The 17694-nt window shown below is 38.3% G+C and overlaps 1 protein-coding gene across 3 annotated transcripts in view; it reads left to right on the top strand.

The window, feature by feature from the left end:
- VPS41 (VPS41 subunit of HOPS complex) overlaps positions 1–17694 on the top strand; it is a 107843-nt gene that overhangs the window by 65573 nt on the left and 24576 nt on the right. For all 3 annotated transcript variants that reach the window (XM_055804311.1, XM_055804310.1, XM_005236479.4), the window contains exons 11-16: positions 5625–5722; positions 8050–8179; positions 9898–10013; positions 11573–11629; positions 13794–13855; positions 14643–14724. In XM_055804311.1, the coding sequence (XP_055660286.1) occupies positions 5625–5722; positions 8050–8179; positions 9898–10013; positions 11573–11629; positions 13794–13855; positions 14643–14724 (545 nt within the window). The remainder of the gene's footprint in view (positions 1–5624; positions 5723–8049; positions 8180–9897; positions 10014–11572; positions 11630–13793; positions 13856–14642; positions 14725–17694) is intronic.

Raw genomic sequence — 17694 nt, 5'->3', positions numbered from 1 at the left:
TATCAGTTTAGCTCTGTCAGCTACTGCTGTGAAGTCGTGTATTGATTAGAAAGTATTGGAATTGAGTTACAGGCTTAACATGGACTAAATGCTGTTGTGATCCTCCTTAAAGAGTGCTTGACCTCAGTGCTTGCTCCTGACACGCGTACGAAAGCTGTAATGCTGGACAGGGAACCCTTCCTCAACTCGAGCCCGTGAGAAGGCTGATTGCTAAAGAACTAATTAGCACTTTGCAGTTAATAGAATGCCTTTTCGAAGCAGAACAGGGCATCTAGTCTTCGATGGTCTTGTCAAGTTGCTTGGGATTTTATGTACTTCTGTGGAGTAGTACTTTATCTCTGCCTCAGTTACTTGGGTTGTTAATGGCAGTGGAAAATGGAGATTAACAGTGCAAGTCAGTAAAAGACTTGAAGTCTATTAGGGACTTCCTATTCAATATCTTTTAGCCCACATATTATCTGAGGAATCTCAGCTTAATTCCAGGTACTAACCAGCCAGCAGTGCCTCTTGAGAACTTGTCTCTCCTCTGCATTCCCTCATATTCCCCACAAAGTAGAGTTCTGGTTTAAAAATCACATTTGGTGGATATGCTTGTAATAACACATCTGTATGTTTTGTGAGACAATACTGTACAACCGCATGGCAAGTTGAATCACATATTTTTATCTGAAAAAAAAATGATGGGAATATTTATTTTTTCCTTTGTGAAGTGAGATAGTGGGATCTACCATGCCAGCTTTTTTGTCTTTGTATAGAACGAACTTAAAGCTTAATTAGTGTATGTGGTGAGCAGGAAAGTAACTGTGACTAAATGTCATCAACTTTATATGCTGATTTATGCAAACATTTCATTGGAGCAAGTCTGCTACACTCCAAGAAGGAAATTGCCAAAAAAAAAAAAAAAGAAAAAAAGAAAGGGAAAAAAAAAAAAAGAAACCAAACATTTATGTAACGGATTTCACCTAGACTTTTGCTCATTCTGTTTTGCCACAAGCTGAACCAATCATTTATAGATTTCTTGATAAAATTAGTCAAGACTATCCTAAATGTTTTTCCTGCTAGTTAACAGTTTCCTCAGTTCAATGTGTAATGGAAAAAAGAGTTTTTCAGAAAATTAACTTTGAAGCTGTGAAACATAAGCTCCTGACTTTCTAGTTGTCATCAAGATTCCATGGGATTTCCTTAAAGTTTGTGTGTGTCTGTAGCTAAACGGTTGTACAAGAGATTGCCACATTTCTAAAGATTATTTTTACTGCTATGTGAGATGGAATAGGGGTAAAATGATTTTGGCACCACAGTAGCACTCCTATTGCACACAACCTGACTGTAAGTAAAACAGCAAATTGTAACACTGCTTACAGTAGACAAAACATTTTTCTAGTTTAATAGAAAGAGTGGACCTCACCAGATGGAGGAGTACTGGTGTGATGAGGTAGTGGGATTTTCTCCTGATGTTTCCGATTAGTGTGATGCTACAATTGAGAGAAATTGGTTTATTTTAGTAGCAAAACGCTTGCTCGTTTCTATTCTGTGCTGGTGGCAGGTAGTAAGGCAACAGCTTTCAGTGGCAGAGGCTTTAAGAGTTGTAAACCTAGGTGGGGTGTTTTTTGTTCAGTGATCATATTCAAGTAACAGTATAATTTTCATTGTCCTGCTTTGCTTTAATGACAATGCTCATCTTTGCCCAGTAGCATTTGAAGTTATATATAGAATGATTGACTAATGGTTGTTAAATTTTCTCTAAAGCTTTTCTGAACCTTCAACATTTGGACAAGAATAAATTTGAATATGACTTTTCCAAGTGTTTTGATTATAAATAAATAGTAGACAGTGTGAATTCCAAGTTTGGAAGCATTAGTTTTTGCTAATTATTGATGTATAGAACCCACCATTGATTTTAGTCTAACCCTACTGCTCTTCCTACTGATTTCAAGGAAAAAGTCCATTAAGATGCCGTCACAATATATACTTGATCAGGTAAATAGTTGATTGATTTCACAAACAGTAGTATGGATAGAACGTTTTCGGGGAGTTCTGAGGATATTCATGCCCAAATAAGGGACCTTCATGTGGGTTAATTTTCTGCTTCTCCCTAGAAGTTTACAGTTCCTTTTGAGTCACAGTTGACATTTCTTTAAAGGGGCACATCCTGCGCCTTCTGCTCAGGCTTCTGGTCCAGAGGTAGGTCTGCCCTGGAAATTTGAATATTTGAAGAATGTTGCAGAGTCTTATGGGGGGTAAAAACTATCTGTAAGGAAATACTTAAAGGCTGGGGCAGGTGTTTGTATATGAAGATTTTCAGAGAAAAATATGAATGTTAAAATAATAAGAGATCTGTGTTTTCTTCAAGGATTTTGTTGGATAGTACACCTAAAAGTAAGAATATTCTTTTATTTCAATAAAAATACACCATGTTTATATGTTTATGCTTTGTGATTTGCTTCTATGCATCTGAAGACAGCTGAAGTGATCCTTATGGGACCTTTTCTGGTCCTCTAGCTGGAACTGGATGCACATACTGTGGAAAAAAGAAATAATCTTATATTTTGTATCAATGCAGCTGTATGCAAAGGGGCATAGCTAATCAAAACATGCAGGGGTTTTTTTCTATTTTGTTTTGCATAAATAACCTATCTCGGTAAAAGCATTGGTGGTGGAGATAGCATCTTGAAAACACTTAAGGGTAGGCTGTACTGCAGTCTACAGCAATGACTGCAAATTTTGCAGATGTGCCTGAAGTACATGGTTAAAAGGTAATTTGGGAATGCATAGAGGTATCACCCTAGCAGCCAACAGTGCACCAGAGTTCTGGGTAAGATGAGCCAGTTCACGGTGCTTTGTGGCTCTGCTGCTCTTGCTATATGAGTGGGCCACCTAAAAATTACCTTGTCTGTTGGCTTTTACATTTTTTTGTATATTGTGTCATATGGAATTAAAACAAACAAAAAATCCTTCTTTTTCTTAAGTGAATGTTAACACTTTCTTAACACATGTTAAGTTTCATGTTAATTCTCAGTGAATTTCACGCGGTAAATCTGCAGTGGAAAAACAGGGGGTGTTTTCTGAGATCTGGTTAAACGAAATAGGACGACTTTTAGGTTAAACGAAATAGGACGACTTTTAGGTTAAACGAAATAGGACAACTTTTAGGTTAAACGAAATAGGACGACTTTTAGTTTCAGTCCGCCGCATGTGTGTGTATCTTTAAATTCTGGATAAAATTGTTTTATAGAGTTTGGATAAATAATGTAGCTTTTTTTTTATTTATTTATTTCTGTTGTGTGGTGTATTTCATACATTTTGTTTAATGAACAACAAAAAAAAATTACAGGTTTCTTCTTTTTGCTTCCTGGTAATTGGTTTGACAGCTGTACATAGATGCTGAACATAGAGTAGATCCACTGTCAGCATATCTTCCACCTTCTCTTATGACAGGCATAAACATGTATGACACATGGCCATACCTCGGTCATTCCCATTTACTTCAATACTGTTTTAATTGTTTTGCATCCTTTGCAAATTACCAGAATTTCTGCAGTGCCTCTATGTTGGATTTTTTTCCCCCTTGATCACAACGAAGTGTCCAGAGAGTAAATCAAATTAAACTATTAGCGTTCTGTGCAGCTATAACTTCTATAATTTTTTTCGGTAAGACACTTTTGATTAGCTGCATCAAAGGTTTTTATCAGGTCAGGAAGCGCTGTCTATGCCAGCTATTCTTTGTTCAAGGCTGTAGCAGCAGAGCTAGAGCATTGTGTTTCAAGAAGACCTCTTGAGGAGAATGAACTGAGAGAAAGCTGAAAGTGAAACAAAGGAAACTAAAATCTATTTAAAAATGAAACTTGAAATGATGACATTTGTTTGTTTGTTTTTGTCTCTCAGAACAGAACTATTGCTTGATCCTAACTACACCATTATGTGGACATTACATACATCTTAACTGGCAAAGAAACTTAAGTTCCAGTGAAAAGCAAAGAAACACACATGGTTTTTTAAAACTGACCCCACAATCTTTATAAATGTACTATTAACCACGCTGTTTTCCTCTCCAAATTCAAACCGTGTTACATCTGCCATTAAGAGCCTTCTCTTGTCACTTTTTAAAGCTGCAAGTTTCTTTGCTTGTTCTTTTAGCCAGCATTATGAGTTTGACTGTTTTTCCTTCTCCATGTTTTCCCTACTGCCTTTCATATTCTTTTAAAATGTCAAATACTAAATTTTAAACTGGGAATAAGATACATTATGTAGATGCCTGATGTGGTTTGTTTAAAATCATCACTCAGAGCAACATGAGACACGGTCAATGTAATCTCATCAGTCTTATAGGCTGGAACAAAATAATTATGTACAGGATTACAAATGTGAACCTATTCTCTCCTAGAATAGATTGAGTGCTCTACCCTTGTGTTGTGCTTTGGTCCCCCAGTGATGTGAAAGTGTCAGCAGTCATTAAGAGAAAAACAGTGTTTGCTTATTCATTGAGAGACAGGTGTCAAATCTGTACTTTACTTGACAGTATTTTTTCTCTTTTAGCAGGAGGACGATTATTTTTCCTGTCTTCCTTATTACCTTAGCTAAATAAAATTAGCTTTGGTTTTAGTGTCGTTATGCTGCATTTTCTGTTTGCTTTGCTAAAATGACTAGTAACTATTTTAGTAAACAGTAGATATTACTAATGTAGTGTGTTAAGCAGTAAGCAAGGAATGACTCTTCGGTTGGTTGGTTGTTTTTTGGGGGGTTTTTTTGGTTTTTTTTCCCCTACTTATGCTTAGATTCTCCTAAACCCATGTTTTGGGAGAAAGTGATTATGTGTCTGGGATTTTTTGTAAATCTTATAGATAGAAGTTTTTTCTAATGTAAGTATTCAGATGATTCCTGCTTTTGGCCTCATGAGACAGGAGCCCATGACAAGAACTGTAAAACGCAACAAAATGAAACTAAAGGTATTTCTCTGGCAGAGGTCTGCTTTTAATGAACCTTTTTGTAAATACAGTTCAGCTCTATTTTTCTTTTTGTTTCTCAAAATAGTCATCACATAACTGTCTTGATTTGAAGACTGATTTTATGAAATAACATTTTCAGTTTTATGAACAAGAAAAGGGACTATTTAACTGTATGTTTCTTTGTAATAAGGGTATCTGTAAATCTTCCTGTGATGTTTAAAGTGATGATAAATAATGATCTTTGTGTTTTCATACATCATACCAATAGAAGTAGCAAGTGTGATTCTATTACGGCCACATGAACCAGCTGCAAATATGCAAACCAATGAACAAAACCTATTTTATTGAGTTTGGGTTTGGTTTTGCTTCCTCGTTTTTTTCAATGTGATTACTGAAAATCAGGCGAATCGTTCATTTCAGATGCTTCATCTCTAGCATGTCCTGGAGCACAAACATTTCTTCTTGCAAGCTTTAATGGAATTTAGTCTGTTAAATGCAGTTTTTCATCATGCTAATCCAACTGGGAAGTCTGTAGGTTTGTTGTATGTGTTCAGTCTTCATTTCTCTGAAGTGCTACTGCATACTGTTGGTTGCTGCTGAAAATCAGTTGCGTGTTTTTCTTAGGGAGCAGTTGATACACATTCATTTATTTAACAGCCTGTTGTCTTTCTTGTATTTCAGTTTTCCAGTTTGACACTGAATTCTATATCAGTGGACTTGCACCTCTCTGCGACCAGCTTGTTATACTTTCATATGTGAAGGAGATTTCTGAAAAAACGGTAATTGTTTCTATGTTAGATTTCTTCATAGAGTTGGGCCTTAAACAGTCATGCAGATCTGATTATTGTAGCTTGCTCGTAGCAAACAGTGTTTGAAACTTGTTTGACCTGTAAAATAAGGTTGGTGGAGGTGATGTAGAAGATTAGTGTACGTACTTTTCAGAAATCCTATCTGGGTTCCTTTATTTCCTGCAGAAGGCAGAGAAGGTCTCCGGATAGTCCTGCTCTCTCCTTTGTCTCCCCACCACCACCCTGTTTTTCTCCTTTTCTCTCTTTCTTTCTGCTATTTCTGCACCAGAAGAAATGAAGACTCTTTTCTAGCTGTAAGAGGGCTTTGCTGACACTGCATCTTAGAAGAAATCAGAGTAATGAAGTTGATCAAGTCAAGCAGTAGGAGTCACCCTGGTGGGGTGGGATACATGACTGCGAGCCAGTGACGTCGTCGTCTCCCTTTCTTCTGAGACCTTTAGTCATGCACACCGACGTGTGTAGAAATTAGAATTCATGTCAGCTGTTTTTACTGCGTGCGGGCGAGTGCCGTGTCTGTCTCCAACATGTATTTCATATTGACAAATAAAAGGTGAGGCAGTGGAGGAAACCCTTGAAGTTGTGGTGTGAGAGTGGCAGATGCTCTTGATCATCTCTTTGATAGTACGTCCGAGTTAGACAACCATCACCATAGTAACCTTAAGGGTGCACAAGTTGCTAGGCAATGAAACGCTGTAGGTTCAAACAAATGCTTGTGCCTGCTGAAATCAATAGGGTTAGCTTTTAGCTCTGCTGCAGGATGTCAGAGTATTGTTTCTTTATTTAAATTAAGGAGAAAAATAATGTCACAGCAGTGTTTCCCAAGAGAGCCGGTTCAGTAGTCTGCTAGGGCAGGAGAGTCAGTGAAAGAAAAGGAGGCAAACAAACAGGATAAAGAAAGGGGAGGAAAAGGGGGGTTGAAATGCTAGGGAGCAAGGAAATTGGGAAGCCACTGCTAATGAAGTAGCAGCATGGGAAAGGAGCTAGTGTAAAGGAGGTGGTGACTGACAAAGGTTAAAGTCATTCTAACTGCTTCAGGAAGGAAAAATGAGAATTTCAGGTGATATAATAGTAAGAGAACATAAGAAAAAGGGGGGTTTTATGTATTTGCTTTTCATTAGCCTTTCAAACAAACTCTGAATGATGGACTTCAATAACATCTCAGTCCTCTGGGTAATTCTAGCAAGGGAATGGAAGTACTGTCCTCCCCGACACCATCTCTGTGCCCTGGTGTGGTGAGAACCCCTCTGTTAGTGCCTTGGCTCCGTGGAGCCCAAGCTTGCAGCAGAAGTGCTGCTTGCTGCAAATGCTGTTGGGTTGTGAGGAACACTCTTCTTCCTATGCTTGATTTTATAGCTTTCAAACAAAAGCTTCCTAATTGTTACGAATCTGATCAGAGTTGAACTCATGACTTGCTTTGATTATTATTTTTCTGTTTCCACCACCACCACCCCCGACTTGCACTGGAACAGTTAATTTAACAAAAGACCTAAGCAGTGCTGTGGCTGAATGTGTAGGCTAGAGCTGTGTAAATCTACTTTTGATGTCTCCTTGCTCTTTCATTCTGTATTTTGTTACAATGCACAAGCCAGAAGTAAAAAATAATGAATTGTCTTGGACCCTGACTTAATTAAAAATACAGCTAGTTGAAGACAGCAGTTTCCCTTGGATAGAAGATGAAAATCCATGATGTCGTCTTAACATAACCACCTATGTTGCACTTGAATGCTCATGTTACTCTAAGATCATCAGCACAGCAAGAGGTTTAGATTATTCTCAGTTTAATTTTTTCCCTACTGCTGCTGACGCTTAAAAGTGCAAAGTTGAACACTAGCTACAAAAAAGCCAGGTTCATCTTGGTACCAGAATATTGTTGATTCATAGAGCAATGTCCTTCAGGGCCTGAGCCCAACTTAGGATGTTAAATTGTTCTGTTGTGTGTTGGATGCAATGGTTTATGATCATCTGTGATAGCTGTGACCAAGAGCAGAAAAATAGTGAGCAAACTCAGGGGAAGAGTTAGACCTGTGTCTTGTCTAAACTTCCTTCTCTGCACTGATCTGTTCAAATTCAACAAGCCAAGGGTAGGAATAACTTTGTGTTTCAGTTGCAATTACAGCTACTTTGTGGAGCACAACTTCTCAACTTGTGTGGTTCACAACTGAGTACCCAGTGCAAAGTACTGGACCTTTGGGAATATTTGCAGCTGTTGAATTTCAGCATTGTTTGTAGATGACCACCAGTTGGCATTGCTAAGGTAAATTGTGTAGGATGCAACGAAGATGTTTGTGCTTTTCTAGGAAGTGGAGTGTTGTGCAAGGCCTAGACTGGATATTGTACAGCCTCTACCTGAGTCCTGTGAAGAGATCTCTTCTGATGCACTAACAGTACGAGGATTTCAGGAAAATGAATGTAGAGATTATCATTTAGGTAGGTGTTATTAATACTGTTTTGTTTTATTTTCATAACTTGGTTAAAAAAAATTGATTTGGGAGGACTCAGCCTCCTTTTTTGTTTTTATGGCATCTCTTTGAGTAACTGTCAAGAACTGCTTATGACACTGAAGTGTGAGGTGAAAGTCCACAAGAACCAGTTACATGAAAGAAAACAAATTGCATATTTAAACATCATGATTTGTAATGCCATCTGTTATGTCAGATGTACTGGGGAAGGCAGAATGTAACGTCCAGTATTGTGGAAGGTCATATCTTTGATGGAGATGCATTCAGCATGTGATCCATAGGAGCTGTTATGTCTCTTCGGATGCAGAGGGCTTCAGGAATAGTGAAATGAGTGGTACAGTGTCTGGAAAAGCTGCTTTAGTGACAAAAATGGTGTAAATGTCATTTCAACAGCAAGATGCACCTGGATCAACTTAAAAGGGCCACACTGACATTTAGCTTCCCAGTACTGACAAAGCTGTCAGCATATAACAGACCCCAGAATGGTAAGCTATAGTGAATAAAAACTGGAGTTTGGCAAGTTAGGCCTAGAAGATAGGTTTAATTATGTAACAGGCAAGGAGATTAAGCCCTGGGACAGTATATACCAGAGTCTTTTAAATAAGATGAGATAGTTTTCTGATATATGTGTAGTAGTTAGGAAAGATGCATGGCAAAGCTGATGAAGAATTCCTTGGTGAAGATTATATAGCCTGTGTTAAACAGAAACATTCCTTCTGGCTTTTAAAATCCATTAATCTGATTTTTAAGCATCTTCTCTGGCAGCATGCTTCAAATCATAGACTTGGCAGGCCTCTTTGTGTACATCAATGCCCTTAAGCCACTAGAAATACAGTATATCTCCTCCTGATCTCCAAAACATCTCTACTGCATCTATCAGTGGAATTGGGATTTCTTTATACCTGTCCTTAAGCAGAACATTGAAGTCCACAGTTGTACTTTCATGCTTAATGAATATTCTAGTTAATCTGACAAATCTAAATTTTTGATGGCTTTAAAACAAGCATTATTTTGTGAATTGTTCCGCAGTTCAGGAGTGTGTTTGTATGTGTGTATAGATACAGATAAAAAGTGGGGATTGGTTTTCTTTCCTGTACGTACAAAATATTGATGGTGTTTTTTCATATGTTCTGTGGAAATAATAACTACTCTGAACAGTCATCTTCTGTGTTTGATTTTTACCTTTAAGTACATTTTTACTTCGAGCTTACTCAAAAATAAAAGCTTATGCTATAAGCAAATGCATTATACATATAACCTTAACTTATAGCATTGCAAATGCATTGCTGTAATGATGTGCTGTGTCCCCAGGGGTTATGGCATCTATCATTTATGCTTTTGATGGCCTTGACCTTGATGGGGAGGATAAGTTTATTGCAGGCTATGTAGTGTAATAGTCCTCTAAAAGTATAATAATGTGTTCTAAACCATCATAAAGTTTACACATAGTGGATGAATCAGAATTTGCAATAAGCTGTAGTGATTTTTTTTTTAAGATATTTTGCCATTTAAACCAGTTTTAATTTATTGGAAAATACAGCTTCGCAAACAGGCATGTTTGGCAGGAGTAGCCTTGCTGTCTTCCTTGCGTCTCCTGTTTTTAAATTCCCCTCAAGGGTGTACTAAAAAGCAGGGCTTTACTTAAGGAAAAAAAAAATAATAATAAAACTGTGTATGCATTTGCAGAGTATTCGGAAGGTGAATCACTTTTTTATATCATCAGCCCAAGAGATGTGGTTGTGGCTAAAGAGCGGGACCAAGATGACCACATTGACTGGCTTCTTGAAAAGAAGAAATACGAAGTAATTTTTACAACATTCTTTCCTTCAGGCTTTCCTGGTTTGGAAATTGAGTGGGATGATAAACTTTGCTAGGTCATTTGGAACAGAAACTATCCAGTCCTACAGTCATTGACTAAATGCTTGTAAAAGGTGGGAGTTGACTATACACCTTTCCGTCTTTCTGGAGAGTTAGTCTTCCTACTGGAACAACTCATCTGATTTGCACCGAAGTGAGGCAGCTGAATTAGATGCTGTGAATACTGCTCTCAGCATCAGATATGAAATGTATTAGCTGACACTGAAAATTATTAAAGCTGGGTTTTAGCTTTAAAGCGGCAGAACAGCTAACTAATGAGCTACATGGATATCTTTTTAGATCTGTCCTAACTAAAGAGGGAAAGGAAATGGATTTGGTGGGTGATAATAGGTTTTCCCCATTTTATATCACTTCTGCTATAGAATGAAAAGGTTGTGTTAGGGTACTGTGTCTTGCCTCACATTACTTACCTTTGGTGTTGAAGCCTTTGAAAGTAAAATAATATGGGCTCAAACTGTATGTAGGCATTGGTGCTGAAAGTAGTGTTACCCACGAAAAAGCAGAGCCAGTATTAAAAAACAAGCTCTATTGGAAAAAAGCAGCTCAGTATTTGGTTGCATAAATACTTGTGTGTTTAAACATGTGTATCTAAACACCTAAAATAATAATAATAAATTCTTGCAGACAATATGAACATGCACCCAGTGTTCTGGATTCTGATGTCCTGAAGTTAATGATTTAGAACACTTGTTATGATGCATAAAGTAACTTGCAAATTCTTATTTATGTGTTGTTTGTTAGATGCCCATTGTAAGGGGGGAAAAAAAAGTGGGAAGTTACCAGCACACAGTCCTTTTGTTAATGCAATCATGGTATTTCTCATGCAGATTTGTTTAAATCCTTGTGGATGCTTTTGCATCTGAATAGCAAACTCATATGATGAGTGCAGTTTTGCAGTTTATGTAAATCACAGCATTTGGTCCCTGAAGACTCCAGTAATTTGCAAGTGACAGCTGTGTGTGTGCCTTTATGAAAGCCATTCAAGGTAGTAGCTTGTGTGTTATGATGTATGTTCAAGGTTTCATTTTGTTTATAGAAGTGCCAGCTTTGTTTCTGTACATTTGAAAGAAGTAGTAGTAGGGCAAATGACACTTAAAATAGAAATCAGTCTGACTGGAGAAGACTTTGGGTCTTCCCCCACCCCTTTTCCTGATGATTTTTTTCACAGATTTTGGTAGTGAAGGATTCTCATTTGAAAATGATCCAATGCAATTCTATTGTCTGTTTCACTGTAATCTTGCAATTTGATCCTAATATAGTAAAGTGGAGTGAACCCAGATGGAAACAAAAGTAGTTTTCTCTTTGGTTGACTGCTTTTGTTTGAGTATGAATTCAAAGCTGTTCATCCAACCATGGCATTAAAAATTCTAGTGCTTCAAACACCCTGCTCTGAAAAATAGTTGATTTATGCAGTTCTAGAGCTTTCTGTATTGAAAGTTTGTGTATTTGGCTAGTATCTGTGTTTTCTACTTTTTGTATATAGGAAGCTTTGATGGCAGCTGAAATCAGTCAGAAAACCATAAAAAAGCATAAGATTCTGGTAAGTCTCAAATCTTCTATTCAAAACAAAATAATCTAATTTCTTTTAGAATGCTGTGAGATGCCATAAATAGATTCCCTGTTCTGTGTCGCACCAGACCATAGCTGTTAGGCATACTCCAACTAGCATTCGATTTCTTAGTTTCAGCTGCAGAACAGAAATGTTAGTACATGAAACACGAAAGGATTTGGATTTTATGAAGATGCTATTCACATTAAAAAGAAAATAATTCCACTTCTCTGAATGCTGGTGGGCTTTTTGTTTGCTTTAACTTTTATCTTAAACTTGCTTTTGTTTCAAGTAACACACAGTATTGTATTAGAGATTGGGTGGGGGGTGACACATTTCTCTTTGTTTCACCTTGTACGTGTGAGAGGGTTTTGGCTGGAGTTTTAAAGGTGCAATGGGAAGACCTTTATAAATGCTATTGAAATTCAGTTGCAGTTTCACATCTAGCTCTCATGTTGCTTGGCAGTACTTGTTATTTTACATAGTGAAGCTCCTTATCTCCTTTGTAGTTATTTCCCATGTCTATTGTCTCTTCATAAAGCAATGAAGGATATCTATGTTTAAGACAAGAGGGGCATAATGTAATAGTCATAAAAGCATCGCTAGTTTTAACATGCATTTTTTTATTTTGTTTAAATTGACCTTGGCGTGAGCGCATTGATGTTTCATTAATACTGCTGCTTCTTTAAATGGAAGTTTGTGTTTAAGTGCAGAGCGTTAGAAGATGTGTTTATTTTGTAGCCAGTTTACTGCTATAATACACACATTATATGTCAGTATGTCATAAACATGCTTTTCTTCTTGGGTAGTCCAGAAGTTGAATCAAGACCTAATGCCATGCCATCACCTATTACAGAGTTTGTATGATTTAGCTGCTCTGTGACCCTTGCAAAAGTTATAAAGAATTCTTAAAAGAGGTCCTGGCAATATGTTAGGAGGGAAGTAAAAAACCAAAAAAAACCCAAAACACAAAACCCCCATTTCTCTTGGTTTGCAGAAATTTGCTCTGCTATGATGAAATTCAGTGTGTGTATATACAAGCAGAGTTGTAGAGTGTTTGATCTGTAATGCAAAACCCATAGGCTGTGTTGAACGAAAAAATGCTGACATCAAACCCTAAGCAAAGGATTATCAGTTCAGGGATTTAAAACAACTCATGGTCTCACTGGCCAGCAGTGATCAGACCAATGATAGCACACTCGCATCACCTGACAAGTCTGGTGGTCTTGGGGATTTTTTTAGGTGGCAGTAATGATGGCTGCCCCCCTGCACCTCTAGAGCAGAATGCAAAGGTCCTAAACAACCGCAGATCTACAGCTCCCTTTGTTATACTGTCTGCTCTGATCACTGGGGAACTGGCCTACTGGAGAAAGAGGCTGCTGGAAATCTTCATTCCTGAGAATGGTGAAGTTGAAAATACAGACTATTCCAGTGGAATGGAATTTTAAAATCAGGTGTACATGCATGATTTTTCTTTCCCCTGGGAACAATGTGCTTTTAGTGATGTGATTCTTAAGTTACGCAGTGGGTACACTGGGCTGTGTTGACCATGACACCAGTGTTGAAATTATAGTAGAGGCCATGGCTGTTTTGCCAAAATTTTACAATATTAAATGCCTAACAGAAAAATTTTACAGCTGACCTGTGTGATGAACTCTGGAGAAGGGGATTTTATTTTGTAATAATATGTAATAATCTTGCTAAATTCTCGGTAATTCCTTTATTGTATAGAGCAGCGCTAGGATTTATGTTCCCAGCCAGTGCTTTTCCCCCCTGCAAACTTTGTGTTGACAAAGAAAGTGTTTCATATAATGGCTGGTGGTTTTCTTTTAGAAATGACTAATGCAAGCACTAAATGGATGCACTATGGATTTTGAACAATCCTTAATATGTAGAGGTGGTACGGTCATCTCAGCGTCAGTGAGGTCATGCGAACTGTTTAAAAGAGCATCTTAATTTGAATTTGTGAGCAGTCTATGCGTTTATTTTGTGTTGACTGATCTGTGGGCCCTACATCTAAAGGAGGACTCAGGGTATACCCTTAGGGCCTGCTGCTTGACTTAACAGCAGTGCATACAGCTGGAATGATAGTTATTGTGGCAGTCTAGTAGCTGACTTCCAAACTTCTATAACTAATGATTTTTATTCCCTTTAGGACATTGGCTTAGCCTATATAAATCACCTAGTGGAGAAAGGAGAGTATGACCTGGCTGCTCGGTAACTTATTAAAGATTTTTATTTGCTGGCTAAAATGTGTGTGTGTGTGTAGGACAAAGCAAAAGCAAATTATTCATTCTGAAGTATTTTGTGTTGTTGATTTTACATGTTCTGGAGTTTCTGAGGTTTCAAAACATACAAATGTATTACTGTGCCCTATATTTTCTTGCCTGTAGTGACCCAAAAGTTACTGTAAACTTTCTAAACTTTGACTAGAATTAGACATACATATTTGTGAGTGTCAGCCTTGATTTTTCAGTCACACTAGATTTTCAAAACTGAGGTTTGTTTTGGATGTTGATAATCTAATTTTATTAGTATGTCGTTCCATGTAGGACCATCAGAAAATGATTTGTGGTTACATGGCAGTTAACATAAATGTCAAATAAGGGTATCTGAAGTAAGGATCAGAAATTACCTAAGATTTGTGTTTTCATGTATGTGTAAGCTTAAGCGTATCTTAAGTACTCAATTTTTCTCAGCTGAGATTTAAAAACTTCACTCATGAAGCTAATATGGCTGTAATCCATAAGGGTGAATGCATATTAAGCAGTGAAGTCCTCTTGGATGCAGTAAAATTGTAAGATCTGAAAGGAGTAGTTCGTGGCGTGCTCTGCTTAAAGCAATGGTTGCCCAAATAAGTCACCTTTGAAACTGTCTTGATATGGAGCAGAAAGAAGAAAGGAATCCTTGCAGTAATGCAAGGATACATTTGTACTATTTACAAATACATTTGTATTATTCTGTGTACCTACTTTTGTTTTCTCCTCTTTCATCTTCCTTCCAGAAAATGCCAGAAAATTCTTGGCAAAAACACAGAACTCTGGGAATTTGAAGTTTACAAGTTTAAAGAAATAGGTCAGCTTAAGGTAAGTTAATTTCAGTCTCTGCACTCAAGTAATTGGCATGCCGTATTTCCTGCATGTTTTGACCAAGTAGCTAAAGGAACACATTTGATGTCTCCAGTGTGGTAACATGATACAACACTGCCCTTGAAATTCCTGCCCCGGATCTCTAGTTGCACAGTTGCCTTTCAGATCAATGTGTATATGTTAGCATGCCTCAAAACAGGAGGTATAGCACATCCAGGTACTCAGCTACCTATTTTTAACTTGTTGACAGTCTGCAATGAAAAGACCCACATCCAAGGCCTTTACTTGCAAAGGTGCTCGTAGTTAAATACATCTTTCCCATTTGCTTTTCACTCCCTTCCAGTATGACCTGAAAAATTGTACTGTAACTCTTGAAGGTAAGTAGACTCCATGGCTGCCAGCCTTTCCTGAAAATCCACATGCCTTGCAACAAAGCCACAGGTTTAACCATCAAAGAACAGTTAAATTGCAAAGCAACACGTAAAACCTATGCTGTGTGCTAGAAAGGGTGGCAAGAAAGAGGAGCATTCTGCCCTGTCTTGTGTTTTCCCTGGTTGCAAGCCAGCTACCGTAACAGGACACATTTAATGTGAGATTCTCAGTTAATAAATTGCCTGGGACATAAGACTATAGTACTGTCGCTGCCAAACCAGTAGAAAACATTATGCACACTCCCTTTGGTAACACGTGTACGTTTATTTCTGAATTTTATGTCTTCCTATTCAAACTCAATGAGCCAAAAAGGACATATTATTAAGATCTCACAGCATGCAGTCCCTTGCTGGTTTTGAGCTGTTTAATTCTGTTCAAAGAGCGAAAGTGTTTCAGCATTACAGTTTTCAGAAATGTCTGGCTTTTGTTTTAGAGCCATTCCAGTGCAAGAACAGCTTTGCCTTTTGTATGAGTGCTTAGTGGTTCGGTGCACTCTTTGCCACCTTGGAAGATGAAATCTCGTGTTTCTGCTTCTTTATTTCAATGCTATAAAGGACCTGAGTGCAAGTACAGGTGAAATTTTGATACACTGCTTCTTAGTCCTTTTGGGCTTATTTTGGTTTTTAGATGCAAGTGTCTGGAATGGATGTTTTTTTCTTGTCTCTACTTATGTCATCCAGCAGACTGTAAAATATAAAAATATTTGCAGGTTTACTGCAAAACATCTCTGCTAAATTACTGCCTTTCTAAACAGTTTGTTGTTTTCAGCCCTTTGGAAGTGGACTTAGAAAAACATAAGATGCAGTCCATTACATGATTCAGATTCAAGCTGCAGTTCTGGAAGATGCCTTTCTTATTTTATGGTTTCAACCATATGTAACTTTTCCCAAGTTCCTAAAGATACCTGAGTCTTATAAAGGATGAACTAAGTTAAGCCAGATCTAAATGAAGTGGTTCTTGTAATGCTGGGGGTCACTTGCATGCGATTTGGAGTTTTTACCTGTTTTTCGACCAGCAGGTATTAAACATGGTGGTGTAACTGGGCTGTAATGGCTTTAGGCCCTGTTGAGGAGACTTTATTTGAGAACTGGAGACAAAATCTGTTTCGAAAGGGAATTTTCTTAGAGAATTTGTGTTGCATGTAAGTGATTGCCTGAAACCTGGTGTTTCCAATCTAAGGTGATCTGCCGATAACTAAAGTGGCAGTAAAACTAAAGGCTTAAACTTACCTTCCTGCAGAGGGACTAATTAGGATACCCCAATGTCAAAGCCTGTGGGGTGTCTTGTTTGTTTGTGGATTTGGAGGGTTTTTTGAGTGTTCTGTACTAAAAGGTCCTGTTTGGCTACCAGAGACTGCATTGTGGTATCTTGCTGTCTCTCGTGTCTACAGTGAATGTCCTCTAGCAAACTTTGTTATGGCAGTTTCAAGATTTTAGAGCCTTGCAATGATCTGCTCCTCTCCTTCAGCAGTGGTGGCTTGATGGAGTACATGCTTGTGCTCAAATCACTTCAGTGTAAAATCCAATGTCTCAGCTCAGACAGCTTAGGAGGGTGGATCTGAAGGAAGGTGCCAGGTTCTGCAAGCGATGGCCATTGTGGCGTCAGGGATGTGCTCCATTCTGTTGACCCTGCTGTGACAGCAGTGACTTTCAGCATGAGTGCAGGATGAGCCGCAGAAAGACTTTGACCAAAACATTGGCTAGAGGACACATGACAGACTTCACTTGACTGTGGTGCGCACAGCATAGAGCAGTGTTATCCAGACAGCTTCTTTCATCTCTTAGGTATCCGCTGAAGGATTAATAATTGTGGTTTGCACTTACTGGTGAGATATTTTAGGCTATCTCATGTTAACTTTTATATAGGATTTCTTGTTCTCCGTCTTCATACCTATTGTTCAAAAGTTTGAAAGCAGGTCTTAAGAAGAAACAAAGAAAATATTTCTGTATATAGTATCCTTTTTGTTTAAAGTCTCTTTCACCACATAATTCAGGAATTGATGCAAAGGCATGCTGATTATGGAGCTTCTTTGTCTGACCTCGCTTCTTAACTACTGCTTAAAAATACAGTTGGAAGAGTTTGTAACCTCCAGCATGGGTCTGAGTTCACCTTTGTGCCTAGGCTTAAAAATAACTCGGGTGCTTCTCCGCCTTTGCTGACTGTGGGGGCCAAAACTGCAGGAGCGGCTTGTGCTTTTCCTTCAGAGCAGTGGGACCTGGGGCAGGAGAGATTCCTTCCCAAGGCAGCCTGGCCCCTACGCAGCGAGGCAGCTGCACTGCGCCACAGCTCGCTGCGCGGCCGAACCGCAGCCAAGAGCTGCGGCAAAGCCGGTCGGACCAAGCTGTTCATTTAGGAGGTGGCAGGAAGGTGGAAAGTGGGAATGAAAACAGCTATTAGAGAATGTCCTCTGCCTTGGAGTCTCTAGCTGATGACCAGCTTGCTTTCTTTATGGTTGGAGGAGGTTTTTTTATGAGGGGGTCAGGAATATGATTCCCCAGGGCAGCTGGCAAGACCATACCCTGAGTTAGTCATTAA

Source organism: Falco peregrinus, chromosome 5 (assembly GCF_023634155.1).
Source record: "Falco peregrinus isolate bFalPer1 chromosome 5, bFalPer1.pri, whole genome shotgun sequence".
In the NCBI taxonomy this organism is placed as follows: Eukaryota; Metazoa; Chordata; class Aves; order Falconiformes; family Falconidae; genus Falco; species Falco peregrinus.
The sequence above is the reverse complement of the archived record's forward strand: the minus strand, read 5'-3'. Positions and strand labels throughout refer to the sequence as shown.